The 27,459-nt window shown below is 37.9% G+C and overlaps 1 protein-coding gene across 2 annotated transcripts; it reads right to left on the reverse strand.

Moving 5' to 3' along the window:
* On the reverse strand, positions 1–25,595 carry TMEM156 (transmembrane protein 156). Of its 2 annotated transcripts, none has more exons than XM_041126220.1 (7): positions 25,484–25,595; positions 21,960–22,241; positions 20,167–20,418; positions 17,988–18,095; positions 14,735–14,839; positions 9,497–9,601; positions 1–1,326 (listed from the first exon to the last, which is right to left on the reverse strand). In XM_041126220.1, the coding sequence occupies exons 1-7, from the start codon at positions 25,581–25,583 to the stop codon at positions 1,313–1,315; spliced, it is 966 nt and encodes a 321-aa protein (XP_040982154.1). In that variant the 5' UTR covers positions 25,584–25,595; the 3' UTR covers positions 1–1,312. The 2 variants fall into 2 exon arrangements, with proteins under 2 accessions (XP_040982154.1, XP_029884213.1); XM_030028353.2 differs by having other exon boundaries at positions 1–1,332.
* Positions 25,596–27,459: the final 1,864 nt, after the last annotated feature.

Raw genomic sequence — 27,459 nt, forward strand, 5'->3', positions numbered from 1 at the left:
CAAATTGTGAGAGGTTTATTTTATAGACTGTATTAAAAAATCCATTTCTGAAAAGCTTTAAGTTATTACCACAGATAAGCAATAAAGCCTCAAAAGCCCCCGAATCAAGAAAGTCAGTATTTTTCTGATTTTTTTTATAAGATGGTAACAAACAATAGAAACAAATGCTTCAGACTTACCCAACTAAATATAAAAAATTCCATATGGCCTCAAATCATTCAGAAGCTAATGTTCACAACTATTCCTATTAAATCTGAACTGCTTGGTGCAGTATAATGACTGCAGAAGCAATTTCAGAAAGCTTCAGGAGGGAAAAGCTGTATAAATGGAAGGGATGGAGGTTATGAAGTATTAACATGATGCTAAATTGCTGCATATCATATTTGCAATGGGCAGTTTACAATCTGTTCATCCTAATGGATTTAGCACGAGGGAGTCTGAAGTCCTGGCTCTGCAATTTCTGTCTCTGCCTAGTAACTGATGGTTAAATTGTACCCACAAATAATGTGTTAGCACCGAATGAGTTTGGGACCCTGCTCAAGCCCAAACAGCTCCAGTACACTCAGAGGAGCAGTAATAAATGGAAAGTAAGGAAAAGTTCCAGGAGATAATGAGTCTGAATGCTAATGACCTAAGCTAGTACAAAAGATAGAAACACAATTTATCAAAAAGTACGAAACCCATTTGGTGTCTTAATGAGTTATTAAAAAACACTAATAACGATTTGGTGGTTTGAAGGCAAATGACTATTTTTCCACTTTTTTTTCTTTATCCACCAAGATGTTGCAGAATTTATGAAGGTCTTCCTGGTTTACCGCAGAAATTAAAATGCACTGCAGAATTCTCTCCTTCTATGATCCTTCGGCCACCTTCCTCAACAGCCAGAAATTGTATCTTTCAAGCATCTTAGTCACCTAGAGCATTAAATAGGTTGAAAACTGTGCTCATTTCACGAAAGTAGAGGGTAATTTCTATCTTTAAACAGACTTAGGTATCTCTGATAGAAAATGAAATTATTGCAAAGATATCTCACAACCATATGATTAAGTATAAATCCTGAATGAACTGAAAATAGAGGTGAGATCTGTACTCTCCTATTGAAGTTGTTTCTACAGCAAAACACATTTGTCCATCATTTGTATTTTCTTAATACCAAATAGTTCTGGTGATGGATAAAATGAAGCTTCTCAACTAAAATGCATAGTTGGCATTCTCATGAAAGGACGGATGACATAGCTCCCCAAACTGGAAATGGAGATGCTTGCTTCTGTGGTGTATGATGTGTCTTCTTTCATCCAATAGTAATGATATTTCATATAGTGACATCTGAAACTAAAGAAAACAGTATCAGAAAGAAGAGGAGGTTAATTAGGTCTTTCCTAATTTATCTTAAATGTCATTCTTTTGACTTTCACAGTAGTGAATTCTCCTCTTTATTACAAAAGAAAACAACATTGTAACTACAGGGTAGACAAAATAGACCATACACATCAGATTGGAGCAAAAGACCTAAGAATGACACCTGCCAGCAGAATGGTGGTTTGGGTACCTGCCCCACAGGAGTATGGTACAGGAACCTGAGTGAGAAGCACTGGACCTTACTCACTTTTGGGGAAGCCTAGCAATGTGAGAGTGGGCAGAGCCACAATCTGCCCAAGAGAGCATTCACCACATCCACCTGGCTGCAGTGCTCCAGTAAGGATGTCCCTCAAGTGTCTCAGACTGGCTTTCTGCAGAGTGTCTCCATCTACACAGAGTTCAGTCTGGAACTGTCTTTTAAAGGTGGGTGGTGACTGATCCCTTTCCTTCAAATAACTGAGCAGGCTTCCCTCTCTTCTTCCCTCCTGGCAGCTAGATGAGGGGAGAAGAGTTTTGTGTGAGATCTGCCTCCACTCCAGAATCTCTTGCTCTGTGTCAGCTCCTGGGCATCTCTTCATGAACTACTCCACCTGCAGCAGAGAGCTCAGAAGTAAATCTGGGGTAGTAACAAGGTCTTACTGCAGCCGAGCTAAAATAAGCTAAATTATCCTAATGGGAAAAAACAAAAATAGACCAATCCGAACCACCAGCTGGATGGAAGAATTTGCAAACCTGTGCCCAACTGTATTTCCCATACTATACTCATATACAGTAGGACAAATTTGGAAATAATGAAATAAGAGCAGCTTCTTCCACATTCCCAAGTGAAAAATACTGCTCAGCAATCATCAATACAATTTTTGAAATTTAGACTGCAGCTTCCAGAGTGGCATGTGATGAGGAACCTTGAAATATGACAATGCCCAGATCCCAGTCAAGCTCATCTTAGTTTTTAGGGAACTATACAATGCCAGTTGGGGAGGGGAAGTGCAAGACTTCTGTACTTCTTACTCTCACACTGAGTGAAAAAGCAAATGTGGCTTGTTACCCATTCTGATAGTTCATGTAGCTGCAGGCCCCAAAACAACATCTGTCTCCCTTTTCCTTTACATCATAAGAACTGGGATAAGAAGTGTTCCTTGGCTGTGAAATCATACTGGAGGCAGCAGCTGCTGAAGTGAGCTAGAAAATGACAAGTGTAGGCAGGATACAATGCATCAAAAATTGATGCTGGCTAATGGAACAGTGGGTTTAAACAGCCTACACAGTGCCCATTACAGTCCAGTTCTGCAAGCAAGCAGGAGTGCTTCCCTTCAAAAACCTCTAAGTGTCTGTTTTGGAGAGAAACACATCCTGGCATGCATTCTATGCAGAGCCCAATAATTGTGCCAAGTGCCCGGGAATGTGCTCAGCACATTCAGATTCTGTGAGCTCTCTCGTACTAAGAGGAGTTTTCATTTTAATGTATGATTAAGACTTGAATCTATTATGGAAGCAGAAACAGAGGCGGAATTATCTTTCATGATATTTAAAAAATAAATATGTAATCGAGTGACTGCATGCAGTCCTGAAAACAGTTTAAAGCTGCACGTGTGCATAAATCTTTTTTCATAGTTATCTACAGGAATTCATGAAAGCATAAAAAATGATGTCTTAACAAAAATGGCCAACTGGCAAGCCCAGTATGTCAGTACTAGCAGGAACTTCTGCCTTCAGCAGCATCACACCCAATTTTATGATTACTTTAACCACAGTACTATCACTTCTGAGCACTGAAATGATGCTTTTCAGAAAAAGTGTCAAAAGGATAATTGGAAGGATCCCAGCAATTTAAACTCACACCTACTGTTATTTACAAATATATGCGTGATTTATAAAAACAGCTTAACTGTAATCTTTCTCTCGCTCTTGAATACACTTGGTATGTGCCTTTGCTAGAATGTTTTGAACTAAGAGTTGCCCTGTTTTCCCTGCATAATTTGTATCTTCTGTTGTTCGTGTGGGTGCTCGAAGACAGATGAGAGAGGGATTCTTTTAAATATGAAAGGATTTTTGTAAAGCCACAATCACATAAGGAAAAGCAGGCAAGGAATATTTTTAGTTGCCCTTCCTGTTTGTGCTACTAAGTTCTGTAATGACGGCATTTAAAGACCTCTTCAGGAAGGCAGCAGGCGCCTGAGCCAAAGCCCAGGTAATACCCTCAGTGGACCTGCATTGAATTTTCCTGGTACTAGGCTGGAATTTGCACAATTAAATTTCTAAATTGCTAGGGGAGGGTATCCTTAGAAAATGACAGCAGTGACAATACTCTGAATGTAGCTGGATAGAAATCAGCCTCTCGTACACTTAGTTACTTACTGATCTCTTGTGCCAACCACCCCACATGGGAGGTTTTGCGTCCACGTGCTTTTAGATTGTAAGAGAGGAAAGGGACCCATCAACTTCTTTTATTTTACCATTTCTGTGAAAGAGGTTTTCACCTTTTTAGCCATACACATGCTTCCCCTGTGTGTCATCCCTGTCAGTTACCTGTCATCTACCTTATGTTCCAGTTTTATAATCCATTTCATCTGAAGATAAGATCATGCCTTAAATTCTGTATTCACTGGGAGACCAACTTGTCTTATCTAACTATACAGCTACACTGTCACTCAGAGGGAAATACAGAGATGTGAAGCACCTTATGTGTTCAAGGATCTCAAAGCTCTTTACAAAGAAAGATGGAAGTGCTGACGGCGAAAGGCAGTGTACTAAAAATCGTTGGCAATTGCTGATGTGGAACTTTCATTAGCTTTTATGCAGCCTTTGACACGTCCACCAGTTTTATTAAGAGAATTAATGGGAGGCAGGACACTAAGATTGTTTCATCTTGTCCTTGGGGCATTGACTGTCAAAGAGATTGATGCAGTAAATAAAGTGTTTGGGATAATAGTGACCAATTTGTGTGAATTTGATCTAACAACAGCTGACGCTTTTTAGCAAAAAAAAAAAAAGTCCACAACAGTTGGCTTTAAGATACTGAGTTTTCCTTCTTTCTTTCCTCATAAAATGGCAGCACTTCATCCAGGAACTGTCAGGTCTGTATCTGTCTCTAATGTCCCCAAAGAAGGGAGAACACTGTTCTGTCCCTAGTCGTTCATGAAATCCATTAACGCTCCTTTTGATTCAGAGAATACAATGGTGCTTCCCCTTAAACAGGCAGCAGGCAGAAGTACTGCAGGAGAGGGCTCACAATTACTCTTCATGCTATACACATGTGATTTTTATTCTGCCCTGATCACCATAAGACTGAAGTGCACCTTTGGCGTGGAAGAGGCCAGTGAGACCTGCACAGCCAGTCTGCCCAGACTCCACGTGGCCCCACGGCTGGGGAAAGACGACTGCTGCAAGGGCAGGACACAGACAGACGCAAGTCTGTGGCTTTCTTAAGCCTCCAAGGGCAAGTTTAGCCAAAACCTTCCCTACATAACAATGATTTTGGGGCTAACCATCAGCAAAATCATCTTGCTGAATGCTGCAACACCTTCAGATAGGCTGTTTGTCATATATAGAGGTGTTCTAATGGACATGGTGATTTGGCTCTTACTTGCCCACTTCTATTTCTTACTCCAATTATACTTTGCCCCCACTGTTTTAGGGAACGGCCATTGAATCAAGTGCATTCAGAAATGTTAGTCCTTTTATGGTTTCACATGCTGCATTTTTTTACGTAAAGGGAGCTAGCAGCCTTGCTCCGATATATAAATTCAGTATTTATCCCTCTGATCTGCTCTCCCAGATTTCTTGCTATCAGTCCAGCTTCCTGTTTCTGTCTTTTCGTCTGTCACAGAAGAGGGTATTCACTGCTGGCACTTTAAAAAAAACCAACAAACCAAACCCAGATATACATCCCACAGCATTTTAGAGCTACTAAAAATAATAGTTGATGCAAGCAGTGCTCTTAAAAGTACTAGTTGATGAAAGTAGTGCTTTGTAAGTTAAAAGCACTACACAATCTCTGTTTTAGCTGAGGATAAACAGTTCTTACCATGGTGCAAATTAGTAAGGAGGTATCATTGGCAGAGACAGAAAAAGTTTGGTCGCCAGAGCCTTATTCTAGCATGCTGGCCCCTGAGCAGCATTGCCTCCATATGCAAATAGTTGCCCTGAATAAAATGTTCATGCTTCCTATCTAAATAAATAGCAGCCTTGAAATTTACAGTAATTAATGTCACCTTTTGACAGCACTAAGGAAATACATCTACAGCTGTGATATGTAAAGAGAGGACTGTCTTAAAGCACTTGAGAGGCTTGGCTCACTCATTTTTTCCAGAAAGTTGCTAATATGGTGGTTTAATGAAAGATGGCAGAAACAGAGGAGGATTCTTAACTTCAGCACTCAAATGTAATAATAATAGCTACCGTGAAAATACACAGAGGCATTAAGTGAGGCATTAAGTGACCTGTGCTGAAAAGATTCTCCTTTGGCAAAGGTATAAGTGCAGAAGTTGGTGCATTTTTTATTAGCTGAATTAGCTGTTAGTGTGAGGGTAACCAATGAACAGTAAGTAATGGAGCATGTGCATGCATCTCTGTGCACGCACACACACAAATACACACACACAGAGATGTATAGATATACACACACATAGGATAGAAGTATATTGATAAACATAGGACCACACATGTGTGTGGCCACGTGTGTAGTCTTGTGTTTATCTATATACTTACATTCTATGATCAGCAAACAGTATTGTCTTAAATACAAAGAAATTAAAAAGACATTTATAGAAAGAAACATGTCTTTTTCTGACATAAAAAGAAAAATTCAGCAGAAAGTAGCAATGTGTCATTGATTATTGATCTCTCTCCATCTACTAGCAAGACAAATACTGTTGTAGACTGGAGCAACGAGCGAATAATATGTCTTATACTTTGCTCTCCTGTTCAATCTGGATTTTTAACTTACTAAATTCCTGTGGCTAAAGACAATGTTGTCAAGCTTTTCAGTTTTCAATGTGTGGGTTAAGGCCCATTGCTGGGGCCATCAGCAGGTTCTCCAGCTCAGTAGCAATGATGGTGATAAGAGTAATCCTTGCTTTTCCATTTCCTCTTCCTTACAGCTGCTATTATGCCTACCACACCTACTGTACAGCTAGCCTCCTTACACAGAAATGAAATAAACACTCTCTGCTGTGGTTAATGCTTTCTCTGAGTGCAGTTTCAGCTAGCTGGAAATGAGGAAAAGCATAACTCAAAAGTGGTTTGCCTGTCCCCGTCTTGCCTGTTTGATCTAGGGCAGGCACTGAGGTAACTCTTACCACCTGGACTGAAGCCAGATTTGAAGCAGAGAAGGGCAGATGTTAGCACTCTCTCCAGTGGAGCGCTCTCAGGTTTCTAGCTCAGGCTAGAACCCTTCCTTGTTTGAGGCTCTTGTATCAGTGGTCTGAAATGCATGTGCTCCAGGGGAGCAGCTGGCAGTGTGACACAAAGATGATGTTTTTGATCAAGAAGCTCCTGGTACATACTTCTTAATCTCCACCCCACCTCCTTCTTGGGAAAAACCAGGTTTTATCAAGTCAATGTAGTCTATAATTGTCTTTGTCAATTCTGGGAATGTAATCATCTCAGTGTTTTTCACTCTCAGTACTCAGCTGTTCATGTGCAGCACTTCTAATGCAGCAAGCTCCTCCCTGTTGAGCTAAGTAGTCTTCAGCAGCATTCTAGAGGCTTCATAGAGACAACCCTAGCATTCATGAGAAAAGCAGACCGCAATCTCCTTCTGCAGCCTGAGCAACCAAAAGGACTTCCAGCTAGCAAGCTTTCCTGTAACTGCAGTGTCGTTACCCACTGAGCCACCCACAAACACAAGCAGCAATGAGTTGAATCCAACCTTATCAGATGAAGGGGGAAGTGCTTCTTTGCAGGAAGTGAAGCAAAACTAAAGCAGAACGTGCTTTTATTATTTTCACAGACTATTTAGCTTTGAGACAGCATTCCTTTGAGAAATGTTATTCAAAACCTAACATGATGAAAGGCAAGATAGAGATCTACATTCCTGCCTCTCCAGCCACATCCTTTAATAATCTTTCCACACGATGTCATGTAACATTACAATTTCATGTATTTAGCATTAATCCCACGAATCACATCCAGCTTTCACCTCACTGCCAGCAGTCCTTCTGAGAGGAGGACTGTGTTGTGACCCGGAAAGCAAGCCTGCTTCTATACAGCGCATCACTGGAACAAGGTATTTGGGGTTTCTCAAGATACCTAAACTTTTTCTTTTAGTCACGGACCCAGAGACTAAGGAAAGGGATGATTTCATCCCAAAGTGTTCTGGATCTCATATATTGTCTCACAGAGCAACCAAAGATCTGCAAAGTTGTTCCATCTCTTCTTTCTACCCTTTAATACATAATACTTAAGATAATGAAAGCAAAAGGAGTGCTAGCAGGTTGACCCCAACGCTTACTCTGACCTCTAGGAACACAAAAGTTAAATTTGCATGGGAATGGGCCATGACTTTTTTTTCTTGCTTCTAAAAGATGAGTTTTGGTGAACGCAACATCCTGGAAGGACAAAGGGTGCTCCTGATCAGCCATACTACTGTATAAATGAAGGCACTGAATACTAGTGAGCGCCCCCTTAGCAACACATCCTATTACAACCTTAGAAATGTCTTGTCTTTAACCCGAGAGTAAATGTTCTCACAGGAAACAATTAAGGCAGGCAGGTATGTGGCAGACTGGGATATGGGAAGATAAGGCTTTACCTGAGAGACAGTTGACAGGTATCAGAAAAAGAAATGGTCTAGTACTGAAGTGGTTGGGAGGAATCCCTGGAGAAAGGAAGAAGCTGCCCTACGGAAAGGCTGGTGGGGCCTCTGGGAAAGGGCCTGCTCACTCAGCAGAAGCTCATGACATCCAAATGGCAAACAGCTGAATTCAGGTGATCTGAGAACTGCTCTCATCTATGTCACGAACTTCCCAAGTCATGTTATCTCTTTCTGCCTCCTGATATCCTCATTTTAGAATAGTAATAATGACAACTTTTCATCTTTGTCAGTCCTTATAAGATCTATGGGTGGGAATCGCTTAAAAAGTGGTCAGTATTTTTAATTACTATAATACACCCAGCTAGTCTCTCTCAAAAGCTAAACAATAATCTAGCTCAATTATTTATTTATTTATTATGGCAGTACCTCATCTTTTGTCAGCAATGCTGTTCAAAATTTCTCCTTTAGCTCTGCTCTCAACATAAAATTTCATTGTTTATGGGTCCACATGAAGAACAAAAATCAAACTGCTCTTCAGTACCTCAATTTTTTTAACACATTAAAAAGATATCATGACATGATATTGAGTTTCCAATAAAACTCCATCCAATTCAAATAGATGTAAAGAAGGTTCTTCAGTTTTTAACCTAAAAAATTCACCATAAACAGTAATATAATCTGTGCAAGCAGTCATAACCTTGTCTATGCAATTGATATATTAGTCTGTATTACTTAGTCAACTAGCACATCTTCTATTTCTAAGTATTACAAGTAAGAGGATGAGGTATCTCTTACTGCACATTTCTTTTCAGACTTGTTTCCTTACACCTGGACTTCCTGAAACAATTACTGGGGTACAAGGGCTGGAGAAAGTTAGAAGTGGGAGACTAGTTTTAGTTCCAAGCTGAAACCAACTTCTTGTCACTCTGACTGGTGTAATAAAGACAGAGCGATTGATCGATTTCTTTTGTTTGGGGAATTTGATCAACAATTTATTTATTTCAAATGTGATTTTCTTCACAGATCATTTGCAATTGCTTCTTTCCTCTGCCCTTGTCAGAAACAAATGTCAGCATAATGCTGAAGTCCAGGCCACAATATTCTACACCAGAAAAATAGTGTCAGAATTTGCACTGGGGCCTTCAGGGACACACAGGGTTTAAAAGGCTAACACATTAGCTTATAGATGACTCTTGGTAGCAGAAGGAAAATTGATTTTGTTTCCCTGCCAACTAGCTCTCACAAAAAACATTTTCCAGTTTGTCATCTCATATTCTTCACTAGAAGAAGTAGTAATTTATTTGAGCAGATACTGTATACTATTAATTCTAAAAATATGAGGCAAAACAGAATAATCGGAGTTGTAAGATATTTACTTACCTTCTACAGTTGATGCACCCACATGACAATGCTCTTGTTCAGGAATTATGGGCAGTATCTTTGTGGTCTGTGCAGTAAGTGGAATCTGTTGTTTGCTGGTTTTCACTATTGAAAGTTAAAATTATTGTTATCCGTATTATTAAACAGCAAATACATCTGCAGAGTGTTAAATAGTGAATCTGCAAGTCTGAAAATAATTGAGACCTATCTGAACACAAGGCAGAGGTGGACAGCCAGTTTGTCAGTGGGATTTCAGTGCCTAGGGATGCAGATACATGTCAGGAACTCCTGAAAGTACTGGAAAATACACGTTTTGTATTTAACAAAATACAAATACTGAAAATACACGTTTTGTATTTAACTTCCTCTTGATACTAGTGGGACTACGACATGCTGATGCTAAGCCTCCCTGGGAAGCATCTTGAAGGTAGGCAGCTAAACCGCTCTTGGAAATTTTACTAGTAGTGAAAATACAGAAGCATGCAAATTTGGGGTTATATGAGTCTCCCAAAATACAAAAACCTACAGTTGGCCAGTGAAGCAGAAACAACTGAAATTCAGATTGTGAACTTTCTGATTCTTTTTCACGTAAAGGCAGCCCAGATTGCCACTCAGGAACACGTGATGTGGCCTCAGCTGACTTGTCATACACATGGGGAGAGCTACTGGGTATCATCCAGCTGTTAAAAAAGAAGACAGCATGCACCTCAGAAGCAGGGAAAGGTGTGGTGATGCCTTTAGCACACTGGCAACACAGATCCTGATATGATAGCTTACTGGTATACAGATAAAGAAATGCAGAAATAGCATTGTTAGGCAAATGAACTCAGAGCTGTTGATCCAATGCGTTTTCAAAGAACTACCATAGAACACAAATAATATTTTAATGCTAGGTCCATCCTGTCCCTGACCATCCATAACTTCTGTAAACCTACAAATGGGTTTGTTTTCTACTGAGTTCGTAACAAGAGGATGAACCGTGCCATTTATATTTAGCTACATACCTTCTCCACTGACTATATAATTTGGGCTTCTCGCTTTACAAATGCAATTAAAAAGTAGAGTTTGGATCTTGGTAATTAAGCAACTGAACATGAAAAGCAAAGTTAAAATAAAACTGGGGTAGTTTTAAAAATAGCAATGGATCTTGTTTCACCCTCAGGATGAATCTGGAGAGAATGGGAATGTAGGCTGATACTCCCTTCAGAGCCTATGTGTAACACTGTTCTGCATGCATGCAAACTGAGCAGAGAATGTCAGAACTGAGAAGGATCAGAATCAACTAGGTGATGCCTCACTTGGCCAAGATTAAACAAATTTCTCCTTTCTTGTCTTTGCATTTATTTGCTGCTGTAGAAGATGTATCTTGCCTGTCCTCTTTGCTAAAAAGAAAATGTATTGCAGAATACAAAGAGGAGTGAGTCTGAATTCACTGGGATGCCAGCCCTCACACTACTGAGCCAGCATTTGCTGCTATTTCCAACCTGTCAACTAACCTGAATCTGTAGCAACACATCAGAGAGATGGCAGAATTTTACCTATTTCCTCTAATCTTGTAGGAGAGCAACTATTATTTTAATAGGATAGCACAGGAAACAATACAGGAATTCAAATGCCTGAGAGGAAATTTGTCTTGTTGTTTCTTATGTGCAAATTACAGCTGTCAAGCCCACTTACATCAAATGCTATGAATGTCACAAAGTCTAAACAGTCCAGAAAACAACTGCAGGCCAGAAACCCTGAGGTTTTATTCTCTGAGTCCTGGTTGTCACCATGATCCTGCAATGTCCTTCTTTCAGGATGAGTTATAAAATTACCATACACCAGAATTAACTTTGCATTATTGTGAGCCAGACAAGTGAGTCAAGGAATCCTGTATTTGTATCCTAAAATGTAATTTACCAAACTGTGACTCCATGAGCCAGTGGAGTATCACTGAAAATGGGAGAACTATACCTTTTGAGCAATGTAGAAAAAGGCACTATGTTTGAACTAAGGTTGCCCACACAGACTGTAGAGAAGTAACATGATGATATTAATATGATTCCCTGTCTGTACAGTCCCATTCTAGCATAGAAATGGGAGCAGGCCTTTTTTAGTGATAGACCTTATGCTGCTTTCAAAATAGGATAAAAATAAACAAGTAATGTCATTCTTATACTAGGAAAAGAAGGTCTAAATGGGAATTTATAATGGTAGTCTTCTAGTAATATAAATTCACATTTAAGTATAAACCATATAATTATATTAATGAAACTCTCAGTACAAAAAGACCCTGCTAGGCAGATTCAGTCTAGGTATTAAACACCCTGATTTATGCAACCTGTTTCCTGTGCAACTTCTTTTTTTTTTTTTTTTTAAGTATTGTAGTGTACAGTTCACACTGGCCAGGCACACTGGCCTGCTCCCAACAAGTAATTCTGTGCCATGTCCCCACACTTATTTTTGGGGGGGAATATAGCTATATGAGAATAGCTATACTTAATCAGTTACTAGTAGTGGAAAAGGTACTAAAGTGGTTTAGGGAAAGTGGGCTAAGGAAAAGGTATAACAGCAGGGTAAGTGTAGCTGCCCTCCCTTTCTTTGGAACTGAGGCTGATTCAAGCAGTAAGCTGCGCATGACAGTTTAGCAGCTTCTGTCTGAGTTCTTTTAAAACACTGTGGGGAATACTGTCTAGTCCTTCTAATTGCTATTACTAATTTATTAAGTTGTTCCAAAACTTCTACTTCCTCTTCAATTTGAGAAAGCTCCTCAAAAAAATTCTTGCAATAAAAGTCTCTTATGTGGGACTCTCCCTAAGATTCTCTGTCATGAACACAAAGCAAGGAAAAGACTTTTCTTCTATGTATTATTTTCCATGTGCTACTACTATCAAGTCCTATTTGATACAAAAATGCTCTGTGTCTTGAAATACAGATCAGCCACTTGAAGAATACTTACTTCTTGCACTGAAGAAGAAGCACCCTGTACTCCTTCCCTTCTCTTGTGGCTACATTTAAGGGCAACTGTGTTTTGTCAATTCATACCATTCAAGGGACTGTTTTACATAAATGCAATGCCAGGACCAGATCCAAGGTCTAGAAAATGTGCTCTCTACAGCCCACGTTCTAGTGCATACTTTTTTGGCTTAACAGCACAGACAACATTTAGTCAACTTTTATGACCAGAATGCTTTAAAGCTCTCGTATCCTCACTATATGTGCTTAATGCTTTATAGTACCATGAATTTGGAAGGCCGTAACTTTAATCCTACCCTAGAGAACATACTATACATTTTTGCTCCTTTCCTCTGGCCACTGGACCTAATGGTAATGATTCATGGACATAGAGCCACTAACAGTTTCACAAAACTAGCATCCATGCTGTAAACTATCTTTTTGTAGGACCACAGTGATATTAAGACAGCAAGTCCCTGAGCCTACCTAGGAAATCATTCTCATTCTCAAAGTATAGGTTTCCTTCTTTTTCTTCCATTATCCTTTCTGAACTTTGAATAACCTTTTAGTAGTACCTATACATCTTTTAATCTATATGATATACTGTCACATCCTCTCAGATATATAGTTATTTAGTCTCATTACGGTGTTTGCAGGGTGATTGTATGGTCTTCAGTGGATTTCAATGTTTTGTTTCAAGATTCCAAGCTATGCACTAATCATAGTGAAAACATTATCAAGGGCTGTCAAAGAAGTCATCTATAGCTATTTATAATCCATTATCACCGTACCAAATCTTAAACTTAGCAATAGTGGAAAGAATAAACTCTTTTCATATGGTCTTGATTCCACTTTAAATTATATTGGTATAAATTGGGAAATTGTCTGGAATGACTGGAATTATGGTGTGTGAAATCAAGGAATTTCATATTAAAATAAAACCCATTATAGTAACTCATACAACTAAGCCTCTTTCTGGGTTAAATGGATAGATTGAAGTGGGAGGCACATAGAAGTAAGAATGACAGACCAATAAGGGATTCCTATTCTCTTCAGTAAAATCTAGTAAAACCAGATTTGAATTTCCATAAAACTCCATCATCAAAAATGCCTTTGGATATACATTAACAATGCCATTGTGAACATGCTGATAAAACAGGTATGGTATTAGTGAAGCTACTCAAGACAAAAGATGTCAGAAAGATAATTCCTTTCCTGTGGGATGAAAATAATGAGCTCATAAATTTATCTTAGAAGTAGCCAGTGCTTTAAAAGCAAGGAGCATAAATTGTACTCGCAGGAGAGTTCAGAGAGACAGGGAGCTATTCACTCTTTTCCACGTAAAATTGAAATGCCATGAGTTACTGAGTTGTAGAGAGAAATTATTGAGTCTCCTCTTACTCCTGAAGAACTAACAAGACAAACAGTGAAGTACCCAAGCCTAGGCAAATTTAAGACCATTTTTTCATTTGCTGGCTTTGTAGTTGTTCTTGTTTCAGAAGGAGGTTGTTTTGCCATTCAGAGCTATTATTCTATATGTTTACATTAATCTTTTTAAAAACAGAGCTCCCTTCGTGAAACCAGAATCCATGGAATTTATTAAAGCATATGACTCTTTGAGCAATATCAGTAACACTCAGAGCTACAGCTGCTAATTTTTGCTCACACAGAGATTTGTTACCAAATCATAATTTCTGGAACCCAAACTTTGAGTTTAGCCATGCCAATTAATTTATCTGTGCTAAGCATACTACGCTCTCAGAAGACCACATTTTAATTCCTATCTGAAACTAGAAAATTGTACTTTGTGGGAATTTTTCCCTAGAAATAGGCTACAAAGTGCCAGCAGAGCCATTCTCTGAGTCCTGCTACAGCCATCTATTCCATCCTTTGGTAGCACATTTTATCAAGAGTCATAAATGCATACAGCATACATACACATGTGTACATGTCTGTATACTTTTCATACACACACAAAGCACTCAGCTGCCAAACCTCAACATGACCAAAAATTAAAAGGAGGTAAAAGAAGCAAAGTCATTAATGCAACACATTTGGAAGACTGGGAGAAGCATTCCCACATGATATATGTAAGTCTTCTTATAGTTGTTTTTGTCAGAATTATTTCTTTATGATATAAAAATGCTTCCAGAACATAAGCCAGATCAAATTTGTGTAGGATCAAGGTAACTCTGAAACAAACCTGAAGCATCCCTTACCAGGAAAGACTTAAAAGGTCTTTCTTGACCTCCTCATGCCTCAAGATTTGTTAGGGGTTTATTTTACTTTTATATTACTTACCAGGAAAAGGATGAATTTTAGTAGCAGATATGGTTCTTCTTTCATGTCTGGAACCCTTTCTTCTTAGAATAGTAGAAACTGATACTGCTACTCTGTGTTTACAACCTGTTTTAAACAAAATGTGTTGTCCTCAGCTATAGACTTACATACAGCACTGATTAGAAAGCAAGCTGGTAAACCCCTTATTCTTAAACTTTTGAACACCTTCCATGAAAAAACAGGAAGGGCCAGATGTTTCATATTTTCCTATATGAAATTTTCTGGAACTTCCATTCAGATTTGCTCCTTACAATTTATTCCTTCTCTTTTCTATACCGTGTACCTTGAACAAATTTTGGAAGGTTATCAAAAATTACACGTTCCAGTACAGATTTGGACTCACACTGCTGACAGTGGAATAGCAAGGATGGAGTGTACTGGCATCCTAGGAAGCTGACAGATTCTTCGCAAGTGTGGAGTGTTCATCTTTGGAAGCACAGTTTGAGAGCAAGCTCTACACCACTCAGACAGAGAAAGATAGAGCTGGGTTGAACACCTCTGACTGTTCCTCAGCACCTTGTTCATAAACCCCTCAGTCTTTCCATCCTTCTGCAGCTCGCTTAATACTGTGCTTTTGCTGGGTTGTTGCAGATGGTTGTGCAGCTGCTATGGTTAGCCCTGTTCTATGATGACGGCAGTTCAGGGCTCAGCCAGCTTCTGATGACAGGCTCACTTCAATTCTCCATAACAGAATTGATTTTTATCTTTTTCTTTTGAGAACACTACAAAACTTCAGCTTTAAGAAATTCATTAAATTAGCGTTATTTAGGTCATGATTTTTTTATGAATAGCCAGTGGAGATCTAATGCATTGAAGCCCTAAGCATGCACTTTAACAGTTAATGTCAAAGGAAGCTCTGGAAGTGGTCATAAGACAAGAGAGGAAGGGAAAAGGCAAAAGGACTAATTTCTAATTTATCTCCTTTGTCATGGATCAGTTGTAACCTCCACCAAGTTTACTTGGATATTTTATTTTATGCACTCATGGAAATAATTAATATTTCAGAGAGTCTCAGAGTCTGCCTAGCAGAATTTCTTGCAAGGTCTCAAGAGGAAATGAATAATTCCATATTTCTTAACAGCTTTCAGTGATACTCAGAAATTAAGAGAAAAACTACTAATTATGACTATGAATTATGACTTCTTAGCAGCTGTTTTAGGCACATAGTAATATTCTGCTGTGTTCTTTGGGCACCACTGAAAAAAAGCAGTATGTAGACTTGCAGTTAAAGGTGGCATGGTGATATATACACAAAAGGAATACAACCCTTAAATCTGATTTTTATGTGCTTGTCTTCTTATCAGTAACATATTGATGTTGTTTATAATGTTATATATTATAAATTTAACTAATAAAACCTCTATTCCTCTATTAACAGAAAATATATTCTAAAAGCAAATCAGTAATTAGAAGCCTCAGAAGGGCATCTTTTCCTCCCTGCTTGTGTCCATAACAATTCTGAAAAACCTGCATTTAATAGAAAACTGTTGTTTAAGAATAAAGGCAGTAAATCATTAATCATCACTATTAATAGTTCTGCATTAAAAATGGGATGTTATGACTCAAAGCATAGAAAATCATACTCATGGCATTTATAGGTAGCTTTCCAATTACAAATAAAAGTCCTTTAAATTAAAGCATTTAATAGCCCACTTATAAAGACCTAATTTATACTTCGTGGGATTTTTTATATACATAAAATAGGTCTCAGAATTTGGTTCTGGCACTAAGTAAAAGATCCTGTATTTTAACCAAGATAATCTGGTAAGGAGGTTTTTTAATTGGTGGGGGGGCGAGGGGGAGAAGATCTGCCATTTTAAGCAACTATTTTGCTTATTCATTAAAAAGATACGCATAAAATATTTACATTATGCAAAAAACCCACAGAAACATTTTGTGTGGGGGCAGTCTTCTTCCTTCTGTTCAGTTTTGATTAAAGCTAGACTCCTATTGCTCTTTCGTTACAAAACTCCCTGTGGATGCAGTAAGGATGATCAGAGGAATGGATATGGCTTATCATTTTTTTATTACCCCTGTGACCAAGGTCTCCATTTGGCAGCTCTGGACTACAAGGTGAATGGACATCTGCCTGGTAATAGCAACTAAATGCTGGTTGTCCAGAGGCATTCTGCCCACTCAGGGCTGACACAGGCAGAAAGTCTCAGGAAATTGCTGTGAAAAACATCTAAGAGCTATTATCTCAGGTAACAGGTTAAGTAACACTCTTTTCACACTGATGAAAGGGAGTGTGCTCCCTGTACCACCTACCTCTGACTTGGGATGAAAAACAAGGACCAGCAGCTGACAAGCGGTCAATTTTCTGCATTGTTTTGGTGCAGAGGACTTATCTTGATTGCTCAAAAGTCTCAAGCTCATGGTACTCCTACACTTTAATTCTTGCTTTCTTCACTGTATATTGCTAGAAGAAATACTGTAAATCCAATTTCAGCCTGTATCGCAAGTGAATTGCATAGGAAGAGCCTGTCTTGGCTGGTGAAGGCATTCTGTAGAAACAATTGTTTCAGTCTCTGAACTAAGGACAAGTTCTTTCACAGTAAAGTTTTAATCACTTGGAATAGTCAATAGTGCTCATTCAGAAATCACAGCAATATTTTCTTTGCTGAAAACAGCAAAGAGAAGAAATGTTATCTGGACTTAATTCAGCTCTGGGGTTAAGAAGGCACAGCTTGGTTGACCTGTATGGGATTACACCGCTGCTGAATTTAGATAACCAGTTTTTAGGACAGACAGCTGAAGTGCTTATCTCCTCATACTTATCCTGTAACGTTTCTTGACCATGACCTAGATGAATCATCTTCAGGAAGGAAAGGGTATTTCAATCTGCTTATATTGGTCATTGGCATTTCTGTTTAAGACCTTCAACAAGGTTCAACTGTAACTGTTTTATCTACTGGAATCAGTCTGAAACCAGAAGTTCATATCACTAAGGATCACAGGCCACCAGGCATTTGTCAAAAAACCCACTTCATTCACCATCAACAAGCTTGGATTTGCATCTACAATTCAGAGGTGAGAGGTGATAGTATCAATCATCTGAGTATTTCAATCCCTCCATAAGAAGCTTTTACTGTATTACTATTAAAATATTGGAGTCTAAACCACATTAATAATCAACAGCTTTGTTATTGTAAATTAATACATTTTTCATTGCATAGAAATTTAAATTCATGCAGATTAACTTTGTGTTACTCACAGTTTTGTTCATTTTCTTGGACTATTTTGTAGATGACAATTGAAATAGTAAACACAAAAACTACTGGAATCATAGTGAGCCAAACGATCTTCGTCATACACATTGGATCTGTCCGTAAAATGTAGAAGAGATAAAATGAAGCAGGAAAACATTGGCAGAGGAAAGCAGCACATTCAATCTTGGTAGGTTTTTGGACCATGCTTATCCCCACAGATAAAAATTTAAAACAAAAGAGAAGATTATGCCTTTTTCTCTCAGCCTTCTTTGTTGTTTGAAATTAAGTTTCGTATCTAGAATTTAGCTTCATTTTCATCTCTATCTATCTCCCCATGTCTGAAATACTTATACATAGCTAAGTGAATGAAAACTTTTCCTATTTGTATAAACTGTTACATGCAACTCAGCCATGAAGAAAATGCTTCAAAGATCAACATTTCTATTTAAGGTAGAACAAGGGTAATTTATATCCCCTCTTTGTTTGGATGGAGTACAGAAGAAATTGGTCCACTGTCCCAACACTGGCCTGTACTGGCATTCTCAACCTCCTGGTCCATCTTCATATATTGGAGAAGGTAAGATTCTACATAGAGAAATTTTCTTATCAAAAAGTGAGGAAATGCCACCCACAGGACTCCTCTGGGGAGTTCTTTTAACTAAAGCTGCCTTGGGGGAGAATCAGCATGGGACCGGGTGTAGGAGGCAGGCTGCTCTTCCGGACAACAGCTGCTGCAGAAATGCACCCACATTCCACAGGGAATTAGCTCAGTAACTAGTACAAGCCAGGACTATATACCACAGAGAAAGGATGTGGGGAACTTTCCTCCCTGGTTGTTCAAAAGACCTTTCAAACTTCTTTGGCAGCTGCATGTTAATGCATACATTGGCATTGTCAGATAACTATTTTAAAAAACAGCTATATTACTATGACTCATATAAAATCAAATTACAGTCTATAGCCAAACCGCTGTTTTCCTTTCCTTGACTTAGAACAGTGTAATTAGACCTACATCAACTTCCCTTGTGTTATCTTCTCCATTGAGCAGTCATGAGGTAACTGCCAATAACCCCATGGCTCTTTGAGGTAAGCACAGCTCATCCCTTCTAATTCAGAACTAAAAATATCTTTTATACAGTCATTTAGGCTCCTTTCAAACAGAGTACTCTACCCCATCTTGTAATGACTTGTAATGACTTGTATACCAACCTTGCTTACAAAAAGCCCTGAGCACCTCTTTAGCTTTGTTTTGAAGTAAATAGAAAAAAGATGTGTTGTTAATTTTTATTGTTAATTTGAGATAACTACTTCCCAGGTAAATCACCATTAGCAAAGGGTGGTTAGCTCATAGTTTTGACATGAGTTAGCAGGGCAAGTTACAAACTATACTCCTCTCATAGCTAGACCTACTTATTTAAAAAAAACCCTAAGCTGCCCTCTCTTCTCTAGGATTTTACCTGGCTTTGGCCAACTCCAAAACACGTATTTTTTTCCAGCAAAGGTACAGCATAAAATGCATTTGCCATACAGAACTAAATGAATGTAATAATTCAGCAATTCCCAGACGGCAAGCGTTGCATAAAGACAGGCTGGAAGCCCTGACCCTGGTCAGGCAATCAACCAAAAAACTCCTGCAGCACAAAGAGAAATTTAAAAAGCTGACAGGTTGTCCTCTGGGAAAACTAAGCCTAGTTCAGCTGAAGATTTCTCTTGTAAGTGTACTGTAGTAAGGCTGTATAGTAGGATATTGCAGTACAACATTAAGAAAAGTCAAACCTGTCTCCTGGTTCTTCTGCCACTGAAGTTAACAGGAATTTTTAAATTTACCTCCAAGACAACAGGGTTATGCCATTATCAGGGAGGGGAGAGGAAAAAAGTAATTCCAGGTTTTGTCATACATGCAATTTGTGAGTCTGTCACCACTGAGCAAAAAAATGTACAGACAATTTGCTGTGCTGCTTCTAGGAAAAAAAAAGCCACAGCTAAACCTGCTTTAAATCACTATAAAAACTGTCAGTTGCCTACTAAAGATGGTCTTTTACTAAGGGATGATCAAAATTGTATTCTCTTCTTGTGAAATACTTAAATGGTTGCTGAAAGCAGAGAACTATCTACTGGAGATTTTTTGCAAGATTGATATTGTTTCTGGTTTGACTTCCATTCTGACTCTCCTTTGTAACTTACATTCCACGTAAGACTTCAGTTGCAGTGAAATATTTATACAGTCATTTTGGTCTTCCATCATTGCCACTAGACAGGAATGATTTAGGTATTCTTCAGCTGCATTTCTTCCTTCAACTATAGAATTGCTGATGTGGATTTCCAGCAGGTAGTAAGTATTACGCTCTACTTCTTCTTTCTCAGAAACCGTAGTGAAATTAAAATATTTATAAAAATCAATAACATCTTCTGTTTCCAGTTCAAGTGAGCCTTTTGCTTTTGGAAATAAAAATTAAAACAAAACTGTTATATAATGTGGTAGACAAAGAAATAACTCTCAGAAAGAACAATAAAATAAGTTCTCTGTCTCGTTTTCAAAAACATACAGTAGGCTTTTACATGATTGACTATGATAAAATGGACAAAAGGATACCATGTAAAGTTATTCTGAACAGATCTGAAGAGTATTAATTATCTATACAAAATACATTTCCCCTGCAAATTATAGCCCCTTTTTTTGCTTTACTTCCAGCTTCAGAGCTTTTCAGTTTTTTGTTTCGTTGTCTGTTGTCAAAGGTGACAGACAAAAATCAGGCTATGAAAAAAAAAAAACCCCAAGTAAAAACCATACAATGATAGAGATTTGAAGTGTACGTCTAGTTGATCTGCTATCAGTTGCAGAAGGTCCTTGTTTCACTTTAAACCACACAAGCTGTGAGACTTGCACAATGTTAACAAGAGGCATAGGTAGGTGAGACATTGTCAAAAACGTTGGCGTTGTATAGGTATAGCTGAGAACAGAGTTTGTCCATGTATTTTTTCTTTTGTTATTTTCCGTACTTGTTAAGACAGCTATTTTGTAATAAGAAAATGACGCAGCTGGAGAAAAACTGCATTTCTTATATTCAGGACTAGGCCTGTTGCCCCTGTTGCTGACAATGTTAGGAAAGCAGAATTCAGAGGCATCTTCTTCCCCAAAAGTTTCCAGATACTTTGCATATGTATACGGCACAGAAGGAATAAGCTACTACTGCTCTGAAAACATGTGGATGTTGCTGAACTCTTCTCTGTATTGCTGTGCCAGTCCTTATTCAGTGCTGCCTTCTATGAAACGTGCAAGACCATTTCTGATACTACAGAGTTATGGATATCATAGACTACAAGCACAAAAATGGTTATTTCTTGTATAGCTGCCATCTGAATAGTTACCATCTTTGAATTAGTTCTTCAGATACTTGCTCACAACCTATCTTCATATAATATAAGCAATCTACGGGTAGAGTTCCACAATGACATTTAAAAGCAAATTCAGTGTGAAAACTGATCAGAAACTACAACTCCTTAAAAATAAACAAAATATTTTAGAAAATTTTTCAAGATTAAAAGAATAAAGATGGGGATATAAGAGCGTTCATAAAAGCCAGATGGCAGAGGTTAAATTTGCAACAGAAATATTCCAAGTGGCTGCTGGATAAGGCACTCTTTTCTCACAGCACCCTCTTTCCAGACCAATACAAAGCCCCCTGAAGATAATTACATCCCCTCAGTTTTATACAAGATCCTCAAAGAAGAGAAATCAGCATTTTGCTACCAACAAGCTCCACTGACAGCCAGGAATGAATGCCACTGAGAATCTGGCATAAAACCTGCGTTTTCTAGCCATGCAAAGACAAGCTAAAACCCCCCCATTTTTCATAGATTTGCAAAGACCATAGAGAACCAGCAGCATATTATAACTTTCTTTCAACTACCAACTAAAAATGTGTCTTTTATGTTGTAATTACTTCAAAACTAAGTATTTCTCTTCCCCTACTTACTTTTTTTAGCTACTGACCCTGATCCTTGATCATCAACATTCACATCTCTCTTGGATTCACACTCTGTGTGTTCAGTATGGGACTGTTGTTCCCTCCTGGAGGACTGGCAAATACATGGAATATTTTGGAAATTGGAATGATTTACAATGGCCTTCAGTAAAATAGTCTGGTTTTCTCTTCTGTGTTGCACTGATCTTTTGCAAGAATTGTTAAAAGTACAAAGTGGAAAAGTGGTGTTATTTGATGAACAGGTATCCATGCATGACACAATTACAGTGTTAGCTGTAAAAAAGAGAGTACTATATTAGCAAGACAGTCATATAGGACACATGGACAAATACATGCATGGAAGCACCATGTAACAGATCCTTTAACCATCTCACAGTGAAACACACTTTCTTTCTTGAGGGTTATGGCAGCACATTGAATGCATCAACAAGTGAGAGAAAGCAAGCACAGAGTCTTCCCACAACATAGATGCTGGATTTTATTGCTGAATTGTATGAAATCTCTTGTAATACTAACTTGAATTTGTGGTGGTATCTAGTCACATTCCTGTTTCAAAGCTGCTCCAATTTGATTGTACTTGAAAAGAAGAGGAAAGCACTGATGTTCAGAGGGGGAACTTAGTGCTGGAACTGTGCAGTTGCAATGCACCAGTGCAATTATGTTGTAAAATAGCTATAATCAGAATGAAAACTTTCTTTCCAATGACATTGAAACCACACAGTGAAAATACACAGAAACAATGCTGCTGAATCCTCTGATCACACCCTTCATGTTCTCTTACATTCAGTCAACAAACACGAATCTTAATTATGACCATTGGTTTCGGTATTGATAGTCAAATTTCAGTATCAAATTACTGTAGCTAGAGTGCATTAATGCAGTTCTGGCAAGTAGCAAAAAACACGTAGAATTAATTATTAATGAGTGTTATTTTAGCTGTCTTCCACATTAAAGTAGGGCTTTATTGTACAAATTGTGCATTTTACTTGAGTTAACTTTGAACTATTTTTTCAATATGAAAAAAAAATTAAGAATAAAAAAATTCTGGGACCCCAACATGAAATACATATTTATGAATACAAAGAACCACTTCCCGGAGTTGATGCAGCACTAATCTATAGTTCTGTAGCTGAGCTTCCAATTCTAGCAGTACCCTTGCATCTCTATGAAGAGGGAATTTTGCATCTAACTCCCATTATGAGTAATTGGAGCAATATGTTCATAAATCCTTACGTATAGAGAGAAAAACACAGCTTTTAATTGCTCCAGTGCTCAGCTGCAATCTGACAGCTTCAATGGGCCACCTGTGCACACATAGCAGCAGGCTGACCTCAGAAACGGTTCAGTGAAGGATTTCAGACAGGATACAGAAATAAAATCCAAAATTCAACACCAAAGTCAATTATCTTCACTTTACTAACACCACATCAGAGAGTCATAAACTCCTTATAAAACATAATAAATTGAAATGTAAAATACACATCCTATGCAGGTAAGAAAATAATTCATTTTAATACAAAAAGGGAAAATGTCAGACAAAATTTAGGGCTTGATCTTTCTGTGAGGCAAGTCAAAACATTTTCCTTGAAACTCTTACAATCTGATCCACACAACCTGGAGTGAAATTCTTCCAGCTGAAGGAGGCATTTTGTGCAGAGCTTCTCTGTGGAGATGAGCCAGGAGCAGAAATTGAATGCTCATTCTGCTGTCACGGCAAGGCATGTGTGCATCTGGGTAACCAGTCTAAAACCACTGCTACAGGTCTCAAGGTCAACTAACAGTAATTCCCTACCATACCCCTTTCACCAAGAAATTTGTACATGGACTTGGGAATCTGCTGACTGTGCTGTGACAGCAGTCTATGTACAGCACTATGAAGCCCATTTTGGACTTCACACATGGCTAAACAGGCTCCAGAGCTGCCTGTAAGCCATATTGTAGATAGGTAAAAGGCATGTTATCTGAGTGGAAAAAGTTTGAATGCTGTCCTGTTAGGGAGGGTGCTTACCATCCTCTTAAAAGATCCCTACTGAGAAAGCCAATCAGATTACAACCTAGCATCAGTAAACTTAATTTTCTTGACTCACAGTACTGTGGACTTTCTAGAGAGGGATATATATTGTTGAACACTGTAAACAGGGCTGCAAAAAACCTAGGCTTTCCCAGTGGATTACACGGCAGACAGAGAGCTGTACCCGCAAAAGGCTTGCTCCTTACTGCAGGACTGAGAAGCACCCTCCCAAATGCAAACTTCACTAGAAATGTGGAAAGGGTTTTGTGAAATCTGAACGCAGACTGCCTGAAGTTAAGAGGATCACTGACATGAAACCATGCAAAGTATCTCTAGAAAACTGCTGTATATTCAAAGATCTGTAACCTGCATGCTTAATGTTAGGAAGTTCTGTGATTATGAAATTCCTTTATTAAGCCTCTATTTACAGGGTGGTGTTCCATAGAAAATCCAATTCTATTAAAATGAAATTATTCGCTCTTTGATGTTTGACAGTAAGGTCAATGTTTTCTTCTGGTAAGAGTCATGTCACTGTTTATTTGCATAGTCTGTGCTAGCAAATACTTTGATTACTTTTGCATGGAGGTAAAACATTAATTATTCCAGTGTCTTAAACTGACTCATCAATTTTATGATATTCAAAACTTATGACAGCTTACCAAGTTTGGTCATTTATAAACTATAAGAACCTATGAATTATATTCTAGTTACTGTCATGTTTATCCTTTGTGGTTAATGAAAATAGAAATGTGAATATAAGTAACCTAATCTGGATATATTTTGATATTAATTTTTTCCCAGAAAATTATGCTTCATAAATCATTTATTTCATGGTGCCTGGGAATACACACCATTTGTCAAAGGGATGCTTTTTATTATAACATTTATCTATTCAAAAGCTTACTTAGGAAAGGATGTGACAAAACTATTTTAATATGAATTTATTTATGGATTTTTAAGAAAGCACTAAATGCATAACTTTCACACATATATTTTGCATTCATCCTAAATCCAGTGTTGACCTTTAGGATCACCAAGGTGTATTTGGGATTTATGTTAAAAGATTTGCTTCACTCAGTTACACTGAGTTCCACTCTACTTTCTGTCAGGTTACCACTGCATATCTCTTTCACAGAAAGTATCTCACACCAGACAGTAGTTGTACAAGTACAGAAACTTAAAAAAAGACATGAGTACCTGCTCTAAAAGAACATACATTATTTTAACTACTCTCTTCACGATGAAGATAGTAAAAGTACAGTTGCATGGAAATAGTTACCAAAAATTTTGCAGTGTATGTAAATGAATGACAAACCCCTTTCAAATTACTGCATATAATTAACTCTGTTTGTTAAAAATCTAATGAAAAAAAACCTACATGCTTTGCAAAGTTCGTATGAGTACAGCATCCTAACCATCACTTTTAGGGAAGCACATGCCAACTTTTCAACTGCACTCAGACTTTTGAATAAATAAAAGGCTATTTTAAAAGCTCATCACTCACCTTCATGGATTTTGAAAAATTCAGGTAAACATAAAATAAACATGGTAATTATTCCAAGTACTAATCTGAAGAGTTCTGGTTTTCTCAAAAGCAAGCACATGTCACTGAAGCACTCCCATCTAGCATAGTGGTGGTAACTTCCTTCCTGGTTTAGCTTTTAACTTGGTGCAGACTTTATGCAAAATAACATCTATTCATTTCCTTTTTTCTAATAGGACTTTTCTTTTTACTTCTCGTTACATTAAGTTGTAGAGAGCCAAGTTCTGTTCTTACATTGGCATAGGTGAGGATGATTCAAATGAATACACTGAAGATAAAACTCATGTACTGCAATGAAAATAAGAGAAAAATCATGCATAGAAACTAGTTTATTGATTTGGGGTAGCTTTGTTTTAGGAACATTACCCCCTAATGGCCACTTTCATATGCCTTCTAAACAATAAATGAATCATCTTTGTGAAGGAATTTTGTTCTCATTTGTCCAAGAAGATTTCTTAAAAATTAGTCAGACCCTCATTATAAAAATGAGTCAGAACCACATGAGTCAGATATGGAGATTTTATTGTTTTATTTATATACATATGCATTGGGTCCAGGGGGAAGATAATTGTATGTAATACAGAATCTCTAAGGCTTTAATAGACTGTTAATTTGATCACTACAACTTAAAGTTTCTGATCTGGCAAATAAGTGATGTACTGAGTACAATGAACTGAGTATGAGATGTTCATATTATCATTGCTTCTGTATTCTTAAAAGACAACAGAAGTGTTTCCGATCTGTAGTGAATCTTCAGTATGTATGTTACAATCCTTTACACCACAAGAAGGCTGGATAGAGCCATTACTATTCCTATACATTGTAGTCACAATTTTTCAGCTAAACTTTCCAGTTAAAAAACTGAAGTCTAATTCTGACAACCACCATGATATTCCACAAATTCTTCTTACAGATGAGACTGCAAAGAACATTTCTGAAAAGTTCTGAATAAAAGTACTCTGAAAAATGCATATGTAAAAACAAACAATTTGACTCAAATGTGGAGTATATACAGTATGAAGGATTTAATTAATTCAGAAAGCTCTCTTCTGATACAGTATTTTTCCCATAACCCATTAAATATTGAGTACTACCAAAATTAAGCAATGCTGTTGAAGTTAAAATAAGAAATGTCCTGCAAACCTGAAATGGCCTTTTTGTCATCTAGTTATCTCAGAAGATGAGTAAGTCAGGTGGAAGCAAATACAGTATTCATTCTATAGAAAGACTCTTAATGGAGCTGTAGTGAATATAAATTTGTTAGTATGTGTTGTGGTTTAACCCCATACAGCATGTATGGAATACCCCTTTGGCTAGTTCGGGTCAGCTGTCCTGGCTGTGCTCCCTCCCAGCTTCTTGTAAGACCTGCTTGCTGGCAGAGCACGGGAAACTAAAAATCCTTAAATAGGATAAGTGCTATTTAGCAACAACTAAAACATCAGTGTGTTATCAACACTATTGTCATGCTAAATCCAAACACAACACTATACCAGCTACTAGGAAGAAAACTGACTCTATCCCAGCCGAAACCAGGACAGTATGATATTTTAAATGTAGCACTTTTGCAATGAAAGCAATGAAACCAAAGTAAAATGAACTGATTTTTTTTTGACAGTATGGTACAACAGAAGTACTAAGGATACAAAAAATAATGGGTACGAATTTAAAAAGTAAAATACACCCACTGCACAATTTATATTTGTCATCTGTTAGCAAATTAGCTCTACTTTGTGAAAGACTGCATTGCCCCTTAAGTCTCTTCCATATCAGTTTTTTTATTTTCCTGTTTTCAAGGCTGCATGGTGTTCACCCATCCTTTCTGCCCAGAAGGAATGGAGAAAATACTGGAAAATAACAGGAGGACTTTGTCGAGTAGTATGTGCGTCTATCCCTTTCTGATACATGCAGGCTTTCATCGTTGTTGGTAGTGCCCAAGG

This window comes from Aquila chrysaetos, chromosome 1, assembly GCF_900496995.4.
Source record: "Aquila chrysaetos chrysaetos chromosome 1, bAquChr1.4, whole genome shotgun sequence".
Classification (NCBI taxonomy): domain Eukaryota; kingdom Metazoa; phylum Chordata; class Aves; order Accipitriformes; family Accipitridae; genus Aquila; species Aquila chrysaetos.